Source organism: Raphanus sativus, chromosome 6, assembly GCF_000801105.2.
Source record: "Raphanus sativus cultivar WK10039 chromosome 6, ASM80110v3, whole genome shotgun sequence".
Classification (NCBI taxonomy): domain Eukaryota; kingdom Viridiplantae; phylum Streptophyta; class Magnoliopsida; order Brassicales; family Brassicaceae; genus Raphanus; species Raphanus sativus.
Window position 1 is genome coordinate 41,354,519 of NC_079516.1, and position 24,289 is coordinate 41,378,807.

Below are 24,289 nucleotides of genomic sequence, written 5' to 3' on the forward strand. Positions count from 1 at the left end.
GGGTGTTTCGAAGGAATTAATACATGACAGTCTCCACTTTTGAGAGCATTGGGGAAGCCATTGGAAGGGTGGTTGATGTTGATGTGGACCTCATGCCTGTTTTAGTGGTGGTGGACGCCTTTAAAGAGCTATGTTTCGAGACCTCAGTAGACTTTACCGAGGGTGAATTTTATGATGGAGAAGAGGTCCAAATTCTCCTGAGGTATGAAAAGCTCTTCGGATACTGCGACACTTGTGGCAGCCTCTGTCACCTAGAGGCAAAATGTCCATTGCTAAAGGATTTCAAGCAACATCCTGAGAAGAAGATAGAGGCCCGTGAGGGTAGTGGTGGATGGAATGAAGGCAACAAGTATGATGACAGGGCGCGGAGCTACAAAGGAGTAGCTATTCATGGGAATGAGGAGCAACAGCATCGTGAGAGAAACACAAGAGAGTACCACGGCAAGGGTAAGGGCAAAATGTATGATGATGCGGATGCTAAGTGGGTGAGGGTGGCTGACCGAAGCAATATGAAACAGTCTGGCAACAATGGTTATAATAGAGGCAATGGGGAAGGATCCAGACACAAATCTTCACGCATGGAGGATGTTAGGTCGAGTGATCAGGATGAGAAAAAAAAGGGATCTCCATGATTCACGGAGAAACAACAGAAACAACTCTGGTCAAAGGAAGAAGTGCAGGAGGAAGGAGAGATCAGGAGCGAGGAAGATGGTAATCTGGCGCTTCCATCTGCAGGTTTTCAGGAACAGCTGGCTAAAACTCAGGCAGACGGGGCTGAAGTGGTTTCAGATCCTACTGATGCTGTGAAAGGGCTCAAACAACTTCAGGGAATGGTGGAGGGGCAGTTGAAAATAGGAGAGGATGATGAGGTGATGGACTGGGCGGACTTGGAAGCAGCAGAGGACTTACCGGAGCTCACAGAAGAGGAGTTTACTGCCTTGAATGCAGAACTGGAGGATCAAGCGGGCTTGGAAGATATTGAGGAGCCACTGGTGAATGGGGAGAACAAGGAGCAGCTGCCAGAGGGGGAGAATACAAAGCAAGTGACCAAGAAGAGAATTTTTAAATCCACTCAGTCTACTGCAGCGAGTACGAAGATGAGAAGTGCTAAAGCGCTGGCTTCCCCTCGCAAGAAGGTTCCAGCTAGGGCAGGGCCTCGTCTGGGAGACAACAGGCACCAACAGGAGAGTAAGGTTGCTTCAAACCTTATGGCTGTGCACCAGAAACCATAGTTATATGGATCAAGTTAAGCTATTGGAGTATTTTAGAAAACAGGATTGGGATCTTGTTTTTGAGTATTGCTTTCTGGTTTTAATAAGCTCTATGAGCATTAGTTTCAAGTTTAAATTGGAGTTTTATTGTCTTGTTGAGTTTTTCATGGTTGTTGTGGTGTTCTTTTGTTTAATTGGCATTTTTTATGTTCAAATAAAAAAGTGGAAGAATTCTGGTTATATGAGGTTTTATCATGGCTATTATTTGGTTGTGAACTGTAGTGTATTCTATTTACGTGTCACTATGAGTATATCTTATAGTCTCTACAGCTTGGTGCAAATGGATATCATTTTGGAACTGGTTTTTGCTGTTTTTATCGATTATAATTGCTATGGGAGACTATGGAAGTGGTGGGTGTTGGTCGATACAGAGTTTTACAGATTCTAGCGTGTCAAACAGAGGCGGAATAGGCTGCTTAGGAGGACGTCACGTTCTGGTGTTTTGGTTTTGGCCAGCGGATGGCAAAGACCCTGGTTACTGGGAAATTGGTTACAAAGTTATCAAAATTTGAGTGCATAGAGGCTAAGGGATTACGTGGGACGTAATGGAACAAGAGAACATATAGGCTGGATCAAAAACACGAAGGATGTTACGAAAGGTCATGTGTGGCCTCTTAATATTTATTCTTTTTTTATTTGGCACCTGAGATTTAACCGGAGAAAAGATGTTCGGACTAATATTAATGCTTGGCGTAATATGGATGTTTTACTAAGGATTATGAGGAAGATAATGGCTTTATTAAGATACAAGGCAATCCTTAAAACTGTATCTCTTCGCTCAATGGAGCTCTCTCAAGATTTTTTATATGAAAGTCCTAAGTTGGAATTGTAGGGGAGTGGGAAGTAAGTGGACAATGAGTTATCTTCGGAAAATATGACACAAATATAAACCAGATTTTCTGTTTCTCTCTGAAACCAAGAAAGATGCAGACTTCGTACAAGATTTGCAGGCACATTTTGGTTATGACAACCTGGTCACAGTGGATCCGAATGGAAGAAGTGGAGGATTAGTTCTGTTTTATAATCATGAATTTCAAGTTCAGGTTGGGTATACGAGTACCAGAATAATTGATGTAGAAGCAGTCACCCTGGATAAAAAGATTTTTTTAACTTTTGTATACGGTGACCCGGTACAAAAATTGCGAGAACAAGTGTGGGAACGTTTAACACGGTATAGACTGGCGAGATCGGAACCATGGTTCATAATTGGGGATTTGAATGAGATTACCGGTAATCACGAAAAGGAGGGAGGAGCTTTAAGGAGCGCTAATTCATTTGTCCCTTTCAACGATATGATAAGGAATAGCGGTTTATTAGAATTCCCGGCAAGGGGAAATAAAATGTCGTGGCAAGGTAGACGAGGAAAAGGCAAAGGAGCTTTTATGATCAGATGCCGACTGGATCGTGCTTTAGCCAATGAGGAATGGCATACTCTTTTTCCGGTTTCCTATACGGAATATTTGGGGATGGTAGGGTCTGATCATCGGCCAGTAGTTGCTTTTATTGAGGATAAAGTACGCAGGAGAAAAGGACAATTCCGGTTTGATAAACGATGGATAGGACAAGAAGGACTGCTGGAATCGATTGCCTCAGGATGGCATGAGAATAATAATGGATCTTCACAAGATATTGTATCCAAAATTAGTAATTGTAGACATGAGATTGCGGCATGGAGAAAGGATAATCCACCATATGGGAAAGAAAAAATTGCAGACCTTCAGAAGGCATTGGAAGAGGTACAAACTGATGATTCTAGGACACAAGAGGAAATTATAGAAATTTCAAAGAAACTGCAGGATGCATATAAGGATGAAGAGGAGTATTGGCATCAGAAAAGCCGAAATATGTGGTACTCATCAGGGATCTAAATACCAACTTTTATCATGCTTTAACAAGGCAAAGACTAATTCGTAATAGAATTGTGGGTCTATATTGATGAGACAGGAAATTGGATAACAGAGGTAGATGGGGTGGAAAAGGTGGCGGTGGATTATTTTGGGAATCTTTTCATTTCAACTGATCCCTCTGAATTTGATAATTTTCTGGAGGAAATAACTCCATCCATTTCCCTCCAGATGAATCAACGCCTTTTAAGGGTAGCAACGGAGGAGGAAGTGAGGCAAGCTCTATTTATGATGCACCCGGAAAAAGCACCAGGACCAGATGGAATGACTGCCTTATTTTTTCAAGTATCTTGGCATATTATTAAGGATGACCTGGTGGACTTGGTGAATAGTTTTTTAACTACAGGAGAAACGGACCCAAGGCTAAATCTTACTAATATTTGTATGATCCCGAAAACGGAGAGACCTACAAGGATGACAGAGTTGAGACCTATTAGCCTCTGCAATGTGGGGCATAAGATTATATCAAAAGTTCTATGTGAGAGGTTGAAAGTGTGTCTACCAAAGTTGATATCGGAAACACAGTCCGCATTCGTACCGGGGAGGTTGATCTCAGATAATATTCTAATAGCACAAGAGATGTTTCATGGTTTGAGGACTAATAAATCTTGTCAAAATAAGTATATGGCGATAAAAACAGACATGAGTAAGGCATATGATAGGGTGGAATGGGATTTTATTCAAGCATTACTCAACAAACTGGGCTTTGATCCACATTGGACGAAGTTAATGATGGAATGTATTTCCTCAGTTCAGTATCGGGTACTGTTAAATGGGCAACCAAAGGGACTTATAACTCCACACAGGGGACTTAGACAAGGGGACCCGCTATCCCCATATCTATTTATCCTGTGTACTGAGGCACTGATTGCAAACATTAAAAAAACGGAACAAGGAAAACAATTAACGGGAATGAAAGTAGCGAGAGCTTGTCCATCAATATCTCACCTATTGTTTGCGGACGACAGTCTTTTCTTTTGCAAGGCACAAAAGGATGAATGCGAAACTATACTAAAATTTTTAAAGGACTATGAGGCAGTTTCGGGTCAATTGATAAATTTCCAAAAATCATCAATCCAATTTGGACACAAAATTGAAGAATCCAGGAGACAGGAAATGCGTGATATATTGGGTATACAAAACATAGGTGACATGGGATCTTACCTGGGATTACCAGAAAATATAGGAGGATCCAAGGTTCAAGTATTTGGCTTTGTCCAAGATCGGCTAGATACCAGGATCAATGGGTGGACTTTTAAATATTTTACTAAAGGAGGAAAGGAAGTGGTTATTAAGTCGGTGGTTACGGCGCTACCAAATTATGTAATGTCGTGCTATCGACTACCACAGACAACTGTAAAAAAGCTGACAAGCACAGTAGCAAAATTTTGGTAGAGTCCTGGGGGAAGTACTAAAGGTTTACACTGGAAATCATGGGATAAAGTGTGTCTTCCCAAGGAAGAGGGTGGACTGGGTTTCAAAGATATTATGAATTTTAATACGGCAATGCTTGGAAAGCAACTTTGGCGGCTAATAAATAAGCCGACTACTCTCTTTTCTAGAATTTTTAAGGGTCGGTATTTCATGAACGCTTCACCCCTGGAACCGATCCGCTCTTACTCCCCATCATACGGCTGGCGGAGTATTGTATCAGCTAGATCTCTGGTTAGCAAAGGACTAATTAAAAGGGTGGGAACAGGGTCATCCATTTCAGTATGGAATGATCCCTGGCTCCCAACCACTCGCCCGAGACCAGCAAACAAAAATCAACACAATCTGTTTCCGCAACTTACGGTGGACTCTCTTATTATCCCAGGTTCTAGGACTTGGAACTCACAGGCCATTCGGGATTTGGTGGACCCGCGGGATGCGAAGATTATTGAAAGTATACCACTTAGAAGAGTTAATATGGACGATAAGGATGGTTGGCATTTCACCAAAAATGGAAGATACACGGTTAAATCAGGTTACGACGTCGAAAGAATCTACCCAGACAAAGGAAAACAGCCGATTATCTCTGGCCCTACGGTAGAAGTTTTGAAAGCTCAGTGTTGGCAGATGAGGTGCCCACCAAAAATGAAGCACTTTTTATGGTAGATTGTATCAGGGTGTATTGCTGTCAGAAAGAACCTAAAAGCAAGAGGGTTGCAAGGGGATATTGGGTGTGATAGATGTGGGCATGCTGAGGAATCTCTAAGCCATGTCTTTTTTGAGTGTCCCCCAGCTCGGCAGATATGGGCACTATCAAAGATACCAACAAATCTAGATGTATTTCCTTCGGAAGCGCTGTTTACTAAAATAGACCATTTATTCTGGAGAGTTTTACCAAAGATGAATGATCATCAATTTGTTTGGATTTTATGGTATATTTGGAAGGTACGGAACAACAAGGTCTTTAGTAATCTGGATGTGGATCCACAAGATACTTTAAAATTGGCTGAAACAGAATCTACCATGTGGGCCGCGGCACAAGAATTAAATGTGAGAAGATCATTACCGCCACAAGTAATTCCACCTGTCACAATTCCAGGGAGATAGTGCTTTTTAGATGGTTCGTGGAAGGATAAGGATCCGTTTTCGGGACAAGGTTGGTATAATACTCTAGAAGGCTTTCAGGGACTAATGGGGGCACGAAATGTTCGGGCCAGTTTATCTCTCTTCCACTCGGAGGTGGAGGCTTTGATTTGGGCAATGGAGTGTATGAAAAATCTACGACAGTTTCAGGTTACGTTTGCAACGGATTGTTCTCAGTTGGTGAAGATGGTTTCGGAACCAGAAGAGTGGCCGGCGTTTGCAAATTATCTGGAGGATATTAAGAGTCTACAAAGCAGTTTCCAGAGTTCACAAATCATTCATGTTCCACGGATGGAGAATTTAAGGGCGGATCGTTTAGCACGTAGTGCCAGACAACAATCGTCTTTCGTCGTTCACATGGATGCGGAGCTCCCAATTTGGTATGCAGAGTCTATATGAGTCTGTGTGTTTGATGACAAAAAAAAAAATGAAAACATAAACATTACAGTGGACATAACATTTAGTCATGTGTAATATTACATAAATGTTATTAATAATTAACAAAAACAAGAAATTCACTAAGTGTAATTATGTAAAACATTATTATATTACTAGTTACGTTTTCAAACAGTATAATAATCAAACTTGTGTTTTGAAATATAAAACATTAGGTCTCACATTTTTAATAATTTAGTTATTAATCTTAATACAAATTATTTGAAAAATTAACTAAAACACTCAAATAATTTATAAAAATAAATTTTAAAGTTTTAAAAACTAAAATATTTTCATTTGATATGAAATAAATTAATTAATAGATTAATTTATTTGTATTTTCATATATGAAAACAAAAAAAAATTTCATATAAAATTAAGGACTGTATAGAAATAAGATGTTAAAATCAATATCTTAGCATTAAATAAATTTTATAATACAAGTTTTATATATAGACATTTCTAAATAAATATATAGATTTAATAGTTTTTAGATAGATTTATAATAGTTCATTACGAGAATACATAGTACGGTTGAAAATAAAATAATATAGTGTTATTTATAATTTTTATATTCAATATAAATAAGAAGCAGTAAAATTATACTTCCCATGTTTTATATTACAAGATGTTATGTAAAAAAGCACCAAAATTATATAAAAAAAACAGTTTTCTATAAAAATCATTACTTAACTGTATATTAAAATGATTCATTCAACTATTAAAAAGAATGAATTGGCAGAAAATCATTAAAAAGCGGCAAATTAACAAACTACCAAGAATGTGACTAATTTGGGTGGAACAATGTAAAAATGTGAGAAGAAAAGTAATATTGTTTCTGTTTCAAATTGTAGGTAGTTTTGGCTAAAAGCACTAGTTTTAAAAAAAAATTATTAAAAAGATATCATTTAATACATAATTTCAACCAATTATAAAATAACCAACATAATTCAATTGGTCACACGCTATTCAATGAATAAAAAATTGCATTGAAATGTTCAAACTACCTATATTGTTAAACGGATTTTTTTTACTAAAACTACTTATAATAGAGAATGGAGGGAGTAGTTTTTAGAGCGAACAGTTATACTTTAATTATATAGCTAAATATTCCCTCTGTTTCAATTTAATTGTCGTTGTAGAAAAAAAATCTATTCTATTAAAAGTGAAGTACAAATGGAAAATAACCCTCACTTCTTCTTATTATTTACAACAGACTGCCACTGGTTTTAATTAAAAATTTTGGGCTAATTAATTAAAGATCATTTTACGCAAAGCATCACTACAAAGCCCATTATGTGTTTTTGGTCATCAATTTTATTGGCTACATTTTGTTCATTACCTATAATTATTCTAATTTCCTTAAGAGAAAAATAAATCGGATGTTCAATAAGCTGAAAACAAGTTTCCGTTTAAGAAAAATCGTGATTCATAAAGACTTGCACCTATCATTAAAAAAATAAATCGAATAATATCAATTCAAAACTAACTGTTAAGAAATCAAATAACTTTTCCTTAAATCTTTGAAAATTTTAATTACTTAACAAAATAACCCCCTACATTTAAGGTTTCACATTTAGAGTAATTATGCTTATCAAGGAATTATATGTTTGGTTGATTACAATAAATTTTGTCTATGAATAAGTTTAGATCTAATTAACTACGCAATCAAATAATTTAACACAAAAATATTTGAAAAATATTCTAAACATTAAGTTTATTTCTTATCTACACGATTTGCACATCAAGATTTATAATCTATATTATTAAACTGAAATACACATTAAGATTGTTTGGAAACTTTAATAATAGTTTTAATGAAATTTGTTTGAAAATATGAATAACATTATAAAAATATAATATTATTTGGAAACATGAATAACAGTATATTAAGAAGAAAAAAAGTAATGGGCTTATTTTAGTATTAAAAGTTGAAAGTTTATTATATTATGAAAAACTATATATTTGTGCTAATTTTAAAATATACAAAATAGACTTATTTAATTACCTAAAAACATTTTTTGTCTAAATAATAATAAAACAAAATTTAAACTTTATATAAATATTTCAAATCAAAATAATAATATAAAGTTGATTTATATAAAAAATTGATTTAAAATATACATATATTCAAAAAAAAATTACTAAAATATTTTTCCAACAGCCATTATTAAAATAATATTTTCAATATATATAAGAAAAATACAATAAAAAGCCCAATTTCATATACCCAATTAAAATTATGGTTTTTATATTTCACATTAATTTTTAAAAAATATCATATATTATTATTTATATGATGGTACATATAAAATACTATTAATTATGTGATTACTTATATGATGGTACGTATAAAATATGATTAATTATACGATAACATATATATGATATATAATAGTGACTAGGAGTGGGCTTTCGGGTATCCATTTGGATTCGGTTTGGATCTATTTGGGTTTTGGGTCCAGGGTCAAAGATTTCAGTTTCATTCAGATATTTTAAAATTTCGGTTCGAAATTCTATTTGGATCTTTGTGGGTTTTGTTGGGTTCGGATAACCTATCTAAATTATTTTTAAAAATTTTAAATTCATTATATACTTTAAATTTCTCAAAGTCTATAAACAAAATAATATATTACATTTAAATTCGAATAAATATGTTTGAAAAACTTAAGATAAAAATTGGTTTGGTTTAAATATTTGTACTGATAATCAATAATTATTTTAAGTATTTTTGGTGTTTTGAGTATATTATAACTATTTGAAATATATGCTTTTGACTATTTGTCTATATTTTTAAGTATTAAAACCAGCTTAAAAGTATCATATGTATTCTGGATGTTTTTATATACATTAAATCTAAAAATAATTATTATGTATAAGTATATAAATATTTTTGGTTACAAATCCAAAATACTTTGGTTCGGCTCAGATTCGATTTCTGTTATCTATATATCATTGAATAATTTGGATATTTAATCAATTTCGGTTTGGATTTGGTACTATTCTTTCGGATTGGGATAGATTTGGTTCTTCAGATTTGGATTTTTTCAGCCTTAATATTGATATGAAAGACAAATAGTAACATATTTTTGGAAAATATATCCGCGCGGAAACCCAAAATAACCAAAAGTAACCATATTATCTTATTTGATTTGGGTTCGACTCTGACATATTGAAACCTAAAAATATTCAAATACTTATACAATTAATTATATTATGACACATATAAAATATAATATTAATCATGAAAAACAAAATATCAATTTCTAAAAACATAAAACTTAAAACCTGCACGGGCGTGCGGGTCAATTTCTAGTCTACTTTATTAAAACAGAAGTACACATATGAAAATATCCTTAAACTTACAAAATATTTACAATTCAATGCCACTGAAAAAATTCACTAAATTAAACAAACCTATTATTTAGTTATGTTTGTCTTTTTCGTGTATTTATTAGTTTCCTAAATAAATTACAATTACAAAAGATTACGTTACCAAACTGATTCACGTACAATATGGAATAAATTGCTTATAATCTGAATCCCATCCTTAGCTTATTTGACCTGTACGAACATCGAGTTAAATAAACTCTATAACTAATTAAACTCATAGAAAAATAAAAAGCAACAGCATTCTTCATAGTACTCGAACAATTTACTTTCAAACTTTATTTTCTTCAATTCTTATAATATTTGTAACCACCTTATTATATTTCACTCGACTATTACATACAATTCTTAACTTCTTTGGCCGACTTCCAAATGTCCAAATAATTAACAATATCATCTATTATATTAAAACATAAGTCATGAATTCTAATTCATGTGTGATTTTCTTAAAAATAGACTATCTACTAGATTTGGTCACACTATATTTTTAATCATTATTAATCTTTGAACTACTTTAATCATAATATTTTTTGATATCTTTTCATTTAAATTTTAAATATATATATTTTAAATTTCGAAAAATCTTTTAAAAAGATCTTAATTTTCAAAATTATATGTAATATTTTAACAAATTCCGTAATTAGTTTTAAAATATTATTATACATTAATATATTCAGCTATTTTTATAAAATGAAAAATAAAATATTATATCTTATTTTTATCTGTTATATAATCACAATCAATCATGTTAATTTTTTAATCATATTGAACTTAATATGATAAAATAATATTAAATTGATAAAATTTTAAATTTTATTTTCATAAATAGAAAATATTTATGTTAAAAATATAATATGACAGAGCGGCTTAACATTAGCAGACTATATACTACATGTATAAAAATTAACATATCTTTCACTTTTGTAGATATAATAATATATATTGTGTAAAATGAATAAACATAGAAAATACTGCTAAAAATCCAGCTTTAAAAGACGGGTAAAAATTTAACATCAATTAAATAAAAAATAATTATCAAATATGTTTTTCATGCACATATTAATATGTTTAATAACTAAATGCAAATACAATAAGATAAATATATAATAAGAAGCAACAAATACGTACGACGGTTTAAACAGTTGATTATTTATAACATGCAAACTATATATTATTGTATTTGAAATAGCTTTATAAATATTTAAATATATGATTAAAATTTAAAATGTATTTTACTAATGATCTAAATAAATATATATACATATAAAAATGAAAATAAAACCCGCACGGTTGTGCGGGTCGAGATCTAGTTTGTTTTAAAATAAGTGTCGTTTTAGAGTTTCAATGCAAACTTTATTAAATAGATTCTATATTTTATTTTTCTATTGGTTGAAATGTGGTTAGATGTATAGGTAATTGTGTTTTATCTTGAAAATATATAAAATCATATGTTTTTTTAATCTGTGTGTATAAATCTAGAACGAAAATTAAAATAAAACGGAGAAAGTAGTATTTAATGTTCGGGTATACAATGCAAATACTCACTTAACTATATATTAAAATGATTCATTCAACTATTAAAAAACTGTAAACTATAATTATTAAACCGTTTCGATAAAGTTAAAGTTTTTAGTTTTTATATTTTAAAATACTATAAACCTTATAGAAGGAATATAATATTATCATATATTCCAATATACAACCATCTGAAACACGACACATAAGTATTATTAATAGGAAAAATACGATCCCACTAATATGTTCCTGCTGACATCACTCATAAATATTTTTAACAAGACACCACAACTAATATATTAATATTGTTGCAATTGCTGGCAAAAAATGATTGATGCAATTAGTCATGTTCAATCTGGATTTGAATTTGGATCCGATTTTATTGTTTTTCTGTATTTAAATTTATAAAAATTAACTATCATATTGTAACTATATCTAATTTAGTTTGGTATGATTTATATACTATCGATTTTTGGTTAATTCGGTTTTATACCAAAAACCAAAACTATATTTATCTTATATAAAAATTAATTTTATATGATTAAAAATCAGATTTATGAAAACATAAATATATATTCCTTACTTTAACTTTTAAATATAATATCATAATATTATTAAATGACTATGTTTTAAGACAATTATTTACCTATGTTTTAAGACAATTATTTACCAATAAAAATAAAATAAAATATTTTTATTTACTTTGATGAAAATAAGAAAAATAAAATAAGATTTTTTGACTTAATAAAAATAAAATTATTAAAATCAATGTTTTGATTATGAATATCATATTAATGAAATAAATTATGTGTTTATTATTATATTTTGTTATAAATTTTATATATAAGTATACTACTATATTTTAACTATTTGGTTTATTCAGTTGGATTTGTTTATATACGGAACCATATCAAATATATTGTGGTTTTTTTAAATTACACCCATTAATTTTATTCAGTATTATTAAATCTAAAGTATTTTTTTATTTCAGTCCGGTTCAGTTTTAATTGGTTGTTTACCAGATTGAACACCATAGATGATATTCTAAATTTTGGGATTTGGTACAGTACATTGTTTTCATAAGTGATTTCTGGATTATATAAGTAACCAAGAGTGGTGGAAGCCCATAGCATAATTGTTAGCCCACGTCTGTGTAGAGAGTTTTGTGATAGTTTACATCCCATCTAAAAGCTTAACTACAAAAAGGTTTCTACTTTATAGGATGGATATTTCTGGTATACGTAAATACATAGACACGATATATTCTTTTTCAAGACAATTAGGCTTGTTATATGGGCCTGAATACTTGTTTATAAAGTCTAATTTTTAATGACAAAATCGGTTTCGTTGGCCGATTAGTCGGTTTTATGAGTGATTAGTCGGTTAAATGAGCGATTAATCGAATTTCCAATTTATTTGACCGGTTTGGTCAAAGGCGTGGCGGCTGTTCTCCGTCTAACGCCAAAGCACCCGATTAGGCGTCTAGGCACCTGCGTTTTAGAACACATCATTTTTCTAATCATGTAAATATATTTTCATTTTAATAAGAAAATCTTAATTTTATGTGAGTTAACAAAATTAGGAGATTTAAAAGATAATTTCTAATAAATACAAACATTTTAATCAAGACATGTTTTATCATTTATTAGCTAAAAAAAAAGTCACTTACGAATCAAAGTCACCTATAAATACAAACATTTTTTAAGTTTTTTAGAAAAAAATAAAATTTTAAATTTTATTTTTCAATTACAAAACTAACCTGAGACGACTTCTATGAAAGTCGTTTAGGTATAACAAAATATTGATTTTTTAATTTTTTACTTGACGACTTTTTGATACAATTCGGTCAAATGCAAAATTAACATGTTTACCCTAGACGATTTACATTGAAATTGTCTCGGATTTTCTTTGACAAACAAAGATGGATGAATTCCATGTAAGTCGTCTCTAAAAACACACTTAAAAATCAATTGTAAAACTACCTTCTGTATTGACTAGAAAACTTCCATGTAAATCGTCTACAGCCAGACGACTTATCTGGAAGTCGTCTGGACAGACAGATCTGGAAGTCGTCTGGACAGACAGATCTGGAAAAAACTGATTTCATAGTTTTAACCAGTAAATTAACTTATTTAGCACACATAAGTCTTCTCCAAGCACCTAAAATCTCAAACAAAAGCTACCTACCAAGAATCGTAAGCTTCAATGGCTCTATGAAACCATAAAAAAGTTAGAATCAAAATCTTGAGTTTTTTGGATGAATATGGAAAGAAAGTGAAAGAGATGTTGTTTTTAGTTCATAAGAATTGAGAAATAATGAGTGTAAATTGATTTGAGGTGTATTAAGAATTTCAAATTGGTTGTTCATGGTGGTTGGTATTGATAAAAATGATAATCTTGTAAATATAAATACTTGAAGATGATGAGGTTGAGAGAGTTAAAAACCCCATTTTCGAAAGAAAAAAATAACTAATGGTATTTTCGTGAATAATATGAACTTATGGGATGAGTATGACAAAAGAAAAATTCAAAAAAATATGGGTTAGTTTTAGAATTGACTTTGAGTTTTGAATTAATCTTGGAAATAGCCCTAAATACAAAGTACTAGGTAGTAACCCGCGCTTAGCGCGGAATGAGATGATTAATTGTGTTATTTTGTAAGATATAAGAAAGTAGATCTGTTTAGTTTGAATATTGGTTCGATATTAGGTTTTGTGTTTTTTTGGTATTCAATCTCGGTTGTGCTTATTTTTTTGGTGTTTAATACGTAAATAAATCTGTTTAGTCTGGATATCTATGTAAGAATATAAAAGTATATAACCAAATACTATTTTTTTGTTTCTACAAAATACTTAAAATGAGAATTTGAAATTATCCAACATTATTTGTGCTGTAAGATTTTCATATATGTTACACATGATATAATTTCTTTTATAAAGATTTATAATTATAGATATTTTAATGTTCAAAATGAAAATTATCTTTATTTCAACAAACCTTTTAGTTGAGTTTAATAATTTAACTTTTATAACTTGTAATTCTATATAATTAATATTTAATAGTTATTTTTACTACATTTGTTTGTTCCCTTTACTCTAATATAGTTTAAGTAATAAAATAATTAGATTTGTGATTGATCATAATATTTCAATCTTTTCTTTATAAGTTATACCAATGTTATTGTTTAAATAAATTGATTTTAAAAAATATCAAAATAATGTAACAACAAACTGGCTAATGTATCAAAATAATGTAACTACAAACTGGCTTAGAGTCGACAATTGCTAAAGTCAACTCGTTTTTGGGTAATCTAGTAACGAAGATACTGGATGCATTAAATTTTTTTTTCTGAAAAAAGAAAAAAAATTTACTATGACAAAAGATTATAAATCTTTTATATTAAGTTTCAAAATTTCTACTAAATACACTTACAATGCAAGAAAATCTTGCACTTCAGACATGGGTGGATTTAGTTGCACTTCAGAGACATTGTATGCATTTGATATACTGCATTCAGCTGGTAAACAAATACAATTTAGTGTATATAGTAAAAGAGTAAATACACAATAAATTTGACAAATTGGGTGATATGATAATATTATATTTTTTGAAGCTCACATTTCCAAACTTTGATCTTTCCAAATCTGATAAGACAGATAATAGCATGCTAACTACGCGTTTGGATAGCTTCCATAACATCAGTTGTAAAACTCCCCCACAAAACAGTATGTAGACGTTCATCACTATAAAAGTATTTGGTTAGTTTGGATTGTGGTGAATACCACGGAAAAGTCTATTAAAAATAACAGTAAAATTAAAATTACTCTGTATTTCTTAACTCCAAGGCAATCTTGTTTGTGTATTTCCCACTGATTGAGAGAACTTCAATTGGGGACACTTCAACAATCAGTCCAATGACATCTGTGCCATAACAATAATGAACATTAGTACAATATAATATGACAAAAGATTAAATTTAAAAACTACTCACCAACCAAGTAGTCCGTATTGAGCGACCCATCAAGAATATCACGATAGTTAGCAAGCTCAAACCTAGAAACCTCAATGGGCAACTCACAATTTCTCACACGTGTGGTTTCAAAGAAAGAAATCTTGTATAGATGGTTAGTTCGGTACGAACCACATGAGTGACCAACTGAGAAGTTGATGAATATCTTTGAATCACCCTGGTACAGAACTGGATCAAATCGATTCACCAAATCCTTTTTCACGGACGCATGAATTTTCACTCCCTGCAATGTACATTGCCAAAAAAAAATCATAAGAACATATATTCCATATAAATATGATTTTAAGCAACAAAAAAGACAATAAATCCCACATTAGAGTCGACAACGACCATCTCAATTGTTAATCCCCTGCAACAGAGTATTGCTTCCAAATTCGAATGATCCTAACCTTGATCTTCCACATAGTTTTGAAAGGTTTGAGATCAGTCACACTGCTGAAAGAAGCCATTATTTTGTTTGCTTAAAAGGTATAAAGAACGTCAAGAGAAGTCGTAGGTGTGATCTATTTTCGGTGGTGTTAGACATTTTATACAGTTGAGAAGATACAAAGAGATTAGGTATCGACGATATAAATGTGACCACTATTAATTAACCTTGGGTACAAAGCAATCAAATGAAGCATTTAATTTTATTTCTCTTTGAAGTAAAATATACAAAAATTATGGGAAAGTAATCATAAAAATAAAACAGGCGAATAATTATATTCTAAATCGTCTACTTGGATAAACGAAAAGTGAAATAATATATTACGTATATCTAATATCACGGTTTATATTAATAGTGACCACTATTAATTAACCTTGGGTTGAGAGCAATCGAATAAGCATTTACTTTTATTTCACTTTCAAAGTAAAATATACAAAAATTATGGAAAACAGTCATAAAAATTAAAAAGGTGAATATTTAGATTCCAAATCGTCTATTTGGATCAACGAAAAGTGAAATAATATATTACGTATATCTAATATCACAGTCTATATTAATGTTTGACGCTTCTCCCAGTTATAAATATTTTTAAACCGGAAGACATATATATATGTCACGGTCAAGTCTGTAAGAATATGGTTTTTAATATGCTATCAAACTTAAAAAAGTGAAAAACTCTTGAGAGAAAGCATTAATAAAAACGATTGAATATACCCTATATATTTTTATTTATGATTAAAGGCGAATCGAGGAAAGTAATTCATGCACAAATTGGAATGTAGTTTTACCTAGTCTAGAAATCATTATCTATCTTTACATTGTCACATAAAATAAAATATTGATATAATAAATTCATTATTGAATACAGTAAAATGTATAAGATATTATTAGTAAAACAATTATATATCACTCTCTGCAATCTGGGAAAAGCAATATTTCAAAAAATTATATATTACAAATGATTACAAAACCATATTAGTAGGAAGTCTCATTTAATAAATATTAAGGTTAAATAATATATATATATATATATATATATATATATACATATATCATTTAAATTAAACTATATACCATACAAATACATAAATATTTTAATTTTGAAGCTTTGATACAAGCTTCGAACAAATATTCACAAATTAATATTTAAATTTTATATTTTTCATCGATTTTTTTTAATATAAATTATAATTTTTTTAAACATCCTACAATTAAAACTTTGTTATCATTAATTTTTTTTTATAAACAATACAAATGATCAAAAACAATATGAATAAAAAATTAGTTAATAAATATCAATATTAAAAAGGGAAAATTGACTTTTTAATCCTCAACTTTCAAAAATAAGCCAAAAAAACCTTGAACTCCAAAACAGGCCATTTAAAACTTGAATTCTTAGTCAAACACGAATAAATACTGAACTTTCTTTGACCAAGCACTTTTAACACTCTAATTAATCAGCCGTTAATTAGACATTAACAGACGTTTAGTCTCAAAACGACGACGTTTTGAAAACACGAAATAACCCTAATCTAAACTCGAAAATCCCCAATTCATCTTCCTCAAATCCCTAGTTTCTCTTCATCTCTTTCTCTAACATCTCTCTAACACAAATTCAGAGCTCAAAGAGGAAGAAGATGGGGCCGAAGGTGAGATATAAACAACCTGAACGACGCAGCACTCGCAATTTGAAGAGAGGGTCGAGTATAGTCGAAGATGAGAGAAGCGACAATGTTCGAATCGAAGAAGTTCGAATCGAAGAGGTTCAGATCGAAGAGGTTCAAACAGAAGAGGCTCAAATCGAAGAGACTGTAGTCAATGATGGAGAAAACGATGGAGGAAGTGGAGAAGGAGAAGCGGATAAAGAAGATGATTGTGAGGCTATTATCGATGATGATGAAGATCAGCTAGAAGAGGAAGACGAGGCCAATGGAATCAGGGTTGATGAAGAAGCTTGTGAAGATTTAGTAGTTCACTTTGGAGATGTTGCTAGAGAAGCAGAGGAAGCAAGTGATGCAGACAGCGGCGACGACATTTGGGATGAAGATATCATTCCCGATCCATTATCATCTGATGACGACGAAGAAGCTGTGATTCGTAAGGAGACGCGAGCTAACACAGTCGACAGTGAAGAGCTCTTGTTCCTGGGAAAAACGTTCAATTGTGCTGCTGATTTCAAGGTTGCTCTGCTCAGGTACTCTCTACGGACTAGGTACGATATCAAGATGTACAAGTCGAATGCAAAACAGCTCGGTGCAAAATGTTCAGACAAAGAGACAAAGTGTCCATGGCGAGTGTATTGTTCTTATGAGAGGAGGAAGCACAAAATGCAGATTAAAGTTTACATCAACGAGCATATATGTTTGAGATCAGGCTACTCTAGGATGCTAAAAAGGTCTTCTATTGCTTCGATTTTTGAGGAGAGACTACGGATAAATCCGAAGTTCACCAAGAAAGAAATGGCGGATGAGATAAAGAGAGAGTTCAATCTGATTGTCACCGAAGAACAGTGTGCAAAAGCCAAGTCAAAGCTGTACCGGGAAAGAAAAGCTGGCCATGAAACACACTTCTCTCGCATATGGGATTATCAGGCTGAGGTTGTGAGAACAAACCCGTATTCTACGGTGGTGATTGAGACTATTCCAGGTGCAACTCCAACAAGCAAGCAAAGGTTCGATCGCATGTATGTTTGTTTTACATCACAAAGAGAAACTTGGATAGAGAGTTGTAGGCCTATAATTGGGTTAGATGGTGCCTTTTTGAAGTGGGATATCAAAGGTCATCTATTAGCTGCTGTGGGAAGAGATGGAGACAATAGAATTGTCCCAATTGCTTGGGCTGTGGTCGAGATTGAGAATAATATCAATTGGGAATGGTTTGTGAAGCTTCTCAAAGCTGATTTAGGACTGGAAAATGGTGGTAGGATAACCATAATCTCGGACAAGCAAAAGGTATGAATTAGATGAGTTATATATATTGTTTGATCTTCAATAAACTAATAAAGATTGTGTATCGGTTTCTACAGGGACTGGTGAATGCTGTTAAAGAAGAGCTTCCTGAGGCTGAACATCGAATGTGTGCAAGACACATTTTGGCGAACTGGAAGAGAGACAACAAAGATCCTCAACTAGAGATTCTGTTTTGGAAAATAGCACGCAGCTACACCGAAGGAGATTACAAAGAGAATTTGAAAGCGCTACAGCTTTATAGTTCAGGTGCGCATGACTCTCTACTTAGGACAAACCCTGTAGCATGGTCTAGGGCTTACTTTAGAATAGGTTCATGTTGTAATGACAACCTCAACAACCTTAGTGAATCTTTTAATAAGACCATTAAGGAAGCTAGAAAGAAGCCTTTGCTTGAGTTGTTAGAAGATATAAGGAGACAGTGCATGGTTCGTAATGCCAAAAGAGCTATTGTAGCTTCACGGTTGAGGACAAGATTCACTAAGAGAGCACATAAGGAAATAGAAGCTACTAAAGAGAAGTCTAAGCATTGCATAAGGTATATTGCTTGTGGAGAATATAATGAGATAGATGATGGTGGTACTACATATTCTGTGGATATGGCTGGTAGAACTTGCGGTTGTATAAAGTGGCAATTGACAGGCATTCCATGTATCCATGCCTCATGTGTTATCATGGCGAAGAGGCTGACGTTCGGTGATTATGTTTCAAGCTACTACACTGCAAACATGTGGCGTTTAACATACTCTCGTGGTATTAGGCCTGTACAAGGCATGAAGCTGTGGCCTCAGCTTAATAGATTACCGGTCTTACCACCACCTTATAGATTAGGAAATCGTGGTCGACCAAGCAACTATGAGAGAAAGAAAGGTCAGAATGAATCTTCTTCATCAACAAAGTTATCTCGAGAGTTTCGTGTGATTACATGTTCTAATTGTCTTGAAGAAGGCCACAACAAAACTACTTGCCCAAATGCAACTGTTCTGCCACCACCTAAAAGGCCAAGAGGACGCCCAAGACTTTATCCTCAGGTATATTTACATCTCAAGCTATGTTCTTTTGTTAAGGATAACTAAAAAAAAATTTTATTAATTGTTCTTTTGTTTAGGCACAACCATCGCAAGGAATGTCTCAAGAACAATCACAAGAGATGCCTCAAGGATCACAAGTATGATGAGCTGTTTGGGGTCGTACAAGTCTCTGTTTTATGTTTTATGTTTTAATGAATCTTGTAATGACTCTTTCAATGCTTTGTACTTGGATGCTTTGTCTTTTGGATGCTGTCTTTTGAATGCTTTGTCTTTTGAATGCTTTGTATTTTGGATGCTTTATGTTTCAGATACTTTGTCTTTTCAATTCTTTATGTTTCAGATGTTTGTCTTTTCAATTCTTTATGTTTCAGACATAACAACACAAACTCAATCATCATAGAACTGATAATCTCTCAGATTTTTTTACTTCTTAAACATAACAACACAAACTCAATCATAAGACAAAAGAGCCATAATCTCATACATTCCATACAAAGACAAAGTTACTCAAGTTTTATAAAGACAATACATAATTATAAGTGAACTGAAACCAGAACATACTTCATAAGAGCAACACTAACGATGCAAGCATAAACCAGACACATTAGTAGAACACATATGCACCAAATGCAACACTAACGACGCAAGCATACACCACAAGACATTTCATAACAGTTTTGTTCTTCTGGATTTCGATTTTGTTGTTCAAAGCAACTTCCATCAACTCTTCAATCTCGGATTTCATTTTTGCTATCTCGGTTTCATGAACTTCAACTTTAGGCAATACATCTTCAAGCTCTTCAAGCATTGCTTCTTCCACCCATTTGAACAAATGATCCTTTAAAGTGATGAAAATTAAGGTCACATTACACATAATGCTATCAATGCACACGAAAATCACTTACCTCTCCTCTGGTTTCACAACGATAGAAGGGACGTCCGGGATTGTCTTGTGTGCCTGATGTGAACGTCGTAATCCTTCCTCCACACCCACAGCTTGATGGAAATCCACGGTTCATTTTGCTACACAGAGATGATGGAGGAGATGAGTTAGAGAATGTTAGAGAAAGAGATGAAGAGAAACTAGGGATTTGAGGAAGATGAATTGGGGATTTTCGAGTTTAGATTAGGGTTATTTCGTGTTTTCAAAACGTCGTCGTTTTGAGACTAAACGTCTGTTAATGTCTAATTAACGGCTGATTAATTAGAGTGTTAAAAGTGCTTGGTCAAAGAAAGTTCAGTATTTATTCGTGTTTGACTAAGAATTCAAGTTTTAAATGGCCTGTTTTGGAGTTCAAGGTTTTTTTGGCTTATTTTTGAAAGTTGAGGATTAAAAAGTCAATTTTCCCATATTAAAAATATACATATTATTTAAATTTAATTATTTATCATATAAAATATAGTGTTTGTTTGGATTAATAAAATTTATTTAAGTGTTCGCACCAATTTAATTATATACACAATAGTTACTGAATCTTTAATTATTCAACATATATATATATTTTAAATTTTATAATATATAAAGAATACATAATTTGTAAAAATAATTACAAACGCAGTTACCTCTTGACCAGATAAACATAATATGTAAAAATATATGAAACAAATATCTGGTTCTGGTCGTATGTGTTGTAATCTCTACCAAATTGTATTCTTAATTGCTATCTTTAATAAATAAAAATTGTTATTTTTAATTAATAAAAAGGTCTTAAATAAAATTGTTATAAATATACAAATTTAACTACGTAAAAAATTGTTCTCGATAATATCTTCTTCATCTGACATAATCGAAGCCATAGAAAGTGGTTTCAAGCTTACGTGCATGTTAATAAATAAAAACATGTGTTTCAAGATTAGGTAATTGAAACAGACCAAACTCATCAATTAACAAAATTGTTCCTGCATGAATAAAAAAAAAACGAACGTGCATGAATTCATAACGAAAACAGATACCAACCTCGCGGTGACGCGGATTGCGCGGATTGTATGAAGTTATTATATCTTCACTTTATATCGTTCATAAGTAATGCTTGCGAACAGGATTCACCCACTTGCCTTGTCAGAATCCAAGACTTCCTTTGAATGTTTGATCACAACTTGATTACTAACGTAATGCTTGCGAGAAACAGCCATATAAACATCAGCTCCACCGATCAGCTCGCTTCTACAAACACATAATTCAACAGAGATATAAAAGAAAATTGTGGTCGAGAAGGAAGCTTAGTTTTCGATGTGATGGTTGGGTAATAGTTGTAGACCGAGAACTAAACTAAAAATCAGTGTAGAGAACAAAATGTGTGATGCAAGTAAAATTTTAATATAAAGGACAAAGAAGTTTTGTAGTATATAGTCTTATATACAGTAGAAAACTATGAAAAACATAAAGTTTCTTCTTCGTACAACGTATCAAATCTTCTCCTTCTCTCTTACCATCTTCCATAGTTACTAGTATGTCTCTCCTCAGCCCTTAGCTCTCCCTGTTTGCAAACGGCAACCTCATCACGGATTTCGAGGCGAGTTTGGCCTTCGCAACTGGAGTTCCAGCCAATATAATGTTCTCACTAACTGTTGTCTTCCTCGTCTACGCTAAGTGCTGCCTCATCGATCTCGGGTCAAGAACCTGCGACAGAACACGGCAAGACTCGAAGGGAGAGAACTATGACTCGGGTCCATCCATCGTTGACATGAAATGCTTCTAAATGTTTCTGGTTCGTGGTGGTGAGTTTGGTACGATCTATATTCCCTTACTGAGATGGGGATTCAAACTATATGTTGTTATTGTGGTTGTTTTTTCTCATTTAACGTCAAAGCTATGAAAAAGAATGTCAAGAAAAACTGTTCGAGTATGAAAAAAAAATCGTTAAGTTTTTTGTCATTGAAGCAAATAAAGAAAGAAAGCTAAGCACTAAATGATCCGTTTTTCTTAAAATCGCTCACAGAGCGACACGTGGAATGGAGCATTCTCATGCATTCTCACCAAAACCGTTTAAGGAAAGCCTTAAAAATGCTTCTCTTTTAATATATAGGGGATATGTAACTGAAAATGGATGAACGTGGCCAAGCCGAGCCGTTTACTTTAAAGTTATGTGCCATATCTATCTTATTAAAATAGAAACATTGTAATGGACCTAACTATTATTTTGTAAGATTTTAAATTAAATGCACACTCTCTTATATAGGTATATGATATCCACATGAATTCATTAATAGACTGAGACTCTTTCTTTTATTTTGTTGGTTTAGGAAATAAATGGTCCAACGCTAATTAAAAGATTTGAAATATATTCATGTTTATAATCATAGGATTAGCAACTCCATCTTTTCTTTATTTAAGTTAGTGCATAGTTTCATACGATTATTTTTTAAAATTGTCCTCGGGTTCTACATAACATATTATGTACAAATATATGTACAGATTCTATTTACCTCTATATTACGTAATGTGTAATATTATTAAAATTGAATTTAATACCACCAAACCTTAAGAATACATATAACATTTCTTTGAGAATATATCTTCTCTATTAAAAGAGAAGTATCATTTTTATCTATTATAAAATAATCATATGATTATAATTTTATTATAAAATAATTTTAATTAGAATTTTATTATAAAAACAAAATAAAATAAAACTAAATTTTATTATATTAGTCTACTGTAAATGTTAATTATACTTTTTTGTCTACATAAATATATAAAATACCAAAATTTTAACAAATGTTTGACTAATTGTTTTATATTAGTTTAGTATCTTAATAAAATTGAAATTATGTGTATATGCACGGGTCTGAATAATAATGTTAACTAGACATATAAATATAAATATAACTATTATAAAACTAAAAATATATAACACTAAAAAATATTAAATTTATTTACAAAACCTGTTTAATAGAATAACAAAATGACCCATAATTCTATATTTACAATTATGGGTGATTTCGCTAATAAGATATATTAGGAAATTACCTTAGAGAATATTTGTGTAGTATATATTCATATAATTATTTACATAACAGATATAGATATCTCGAATTTTACTTTCAAAGAAGACATTTTATGGAAAAACACATTCACCAAGTCATTACAATTATACATAATATCTCGGTAACCATATACTGTGATTTGGTATTTATTATAAATTACTTAATTGGTTTAGTTAATATATCGGTGATACATTATTGTTACCCTAAAACTAAACTATAAATACTGATATTCTACATCATCTTTACACACCCACGATCACCTCCAAAAGAATAATAATAATAAAAATGACGAAACTAAACACTTTTTATTTATATATCAGACACATATAATATATTAGACATCAGAATATAATAAAATTTACCGAGTAATTATGTAATAATTTTTTTTTAAATAATTAACTTTATAATGTACAAAAAAAAATAAAAAAAGTTTTCATAACAAAAAAAAACATATCTCATGCTTCCAAAAAATATGAAAACACGCCCGACCGGGCGGATCATGATCTAGTATAGATATATAATACAAACCCGTTGACTTCGATATTCCACTGTGCTAAGTCAACCATATAAGTTGAACAAAACTCTATTATTCTTCCTAAACAAGCATGTACCATACAAAAATAAGTGATCTCAAGTTTATTAAAAAAAAAAACGAAGTGGCCACTTCTACGTTTCCTTATATAATTGCTCTAATTAGTAAAATATAGCTAGTGGTTATTAAGAAAGTTGTCAGCCAAGAAGGAATTAAAAATATATAAT

General features: G+C 31.7%; 2 protein-coding genes across 2 annotated transcripts; one reads left to right on the plus strand and one right to left on the minus strand.

The window, feature by feature from the left end:
- Positions 1–17,183: 17,183 nt before the first annotated feature.
- On the plus strand, positions 17,184–19,686 carry LOC108808514 (uncharacterized). The gene is made up of 3 exons (XM_018580645.1): positions 17,184–18,497; positions 18,572–19,543; positions 19,621–19,686. The coding sequence occupies exons 1-3, from the start codon at positions 17,184–17,186 to the stop codon at positions 19,684–19,686; spliced, it is 2,352 nt and encodes a 783-aa protein (XP_018436147.1).
- A 461-nt stretch (positions 19,687–20,147) lies between these two features.
- On the minus strand, positions 20,148–20,562 carry LOC108808513 (uncharacterized protein At1g43920, Chloroplastic-like). The gene is made up of 2 exons (XM_018580644.1): positions 20,449–20,562; positions 20,148–20,381 (listed from the first exon to the last, which is right to left on the minus strand). The coding sequence occupies exons 1-2, from the start codon at positions 20,560–20,562 to the stop codon at positions 20,148–20,150; spliced, it is 348 nt and encodes a 115-aa protein (XP_018436146.1).
- Between the last annotated feature and the right edge of the window lie 3,727 nt (positions 20,563–24,289).

Bases quoted from the DNA above. Each gene is read 5' to 3' on its own strand.
- LOC108808514 (XM_018580645.1), top strand. From the start codon at position 17,184: ATGGGGCCGAAGGTGAGATATAAACAACCTGAACGACGCAGCACTCGC. The intron at 18,498-18,571 runs GTATGAATTAGA...CGGTTTCTACAG, and splicing joins TAATCTCGGACAAGCAAAAG to GGACTGGTGAATGCTGTTAA. The intron at 19,544-19,620 runs GTATATTTACAT...TCTTTTGTTTAG, and splicing joins GCCCAAGACTTTATCCTCAG to GCACAACCATCGCAAGGAAT.
- LOC108808513 (XM_018580644.1), bottom strand. From the start codon at position 20,562: ATGAACCGTGGATTTCCATCAAGCTGTGGGTGTGGAGGAAGGATTACG. The intron at 20,382-20,448 runs GTAAGTGATTTT...ATCACTTTAAAG, and splicing joins GTTGTGAAACCAGAGGAGAG to GATCATTTGTTCAAATGGGT.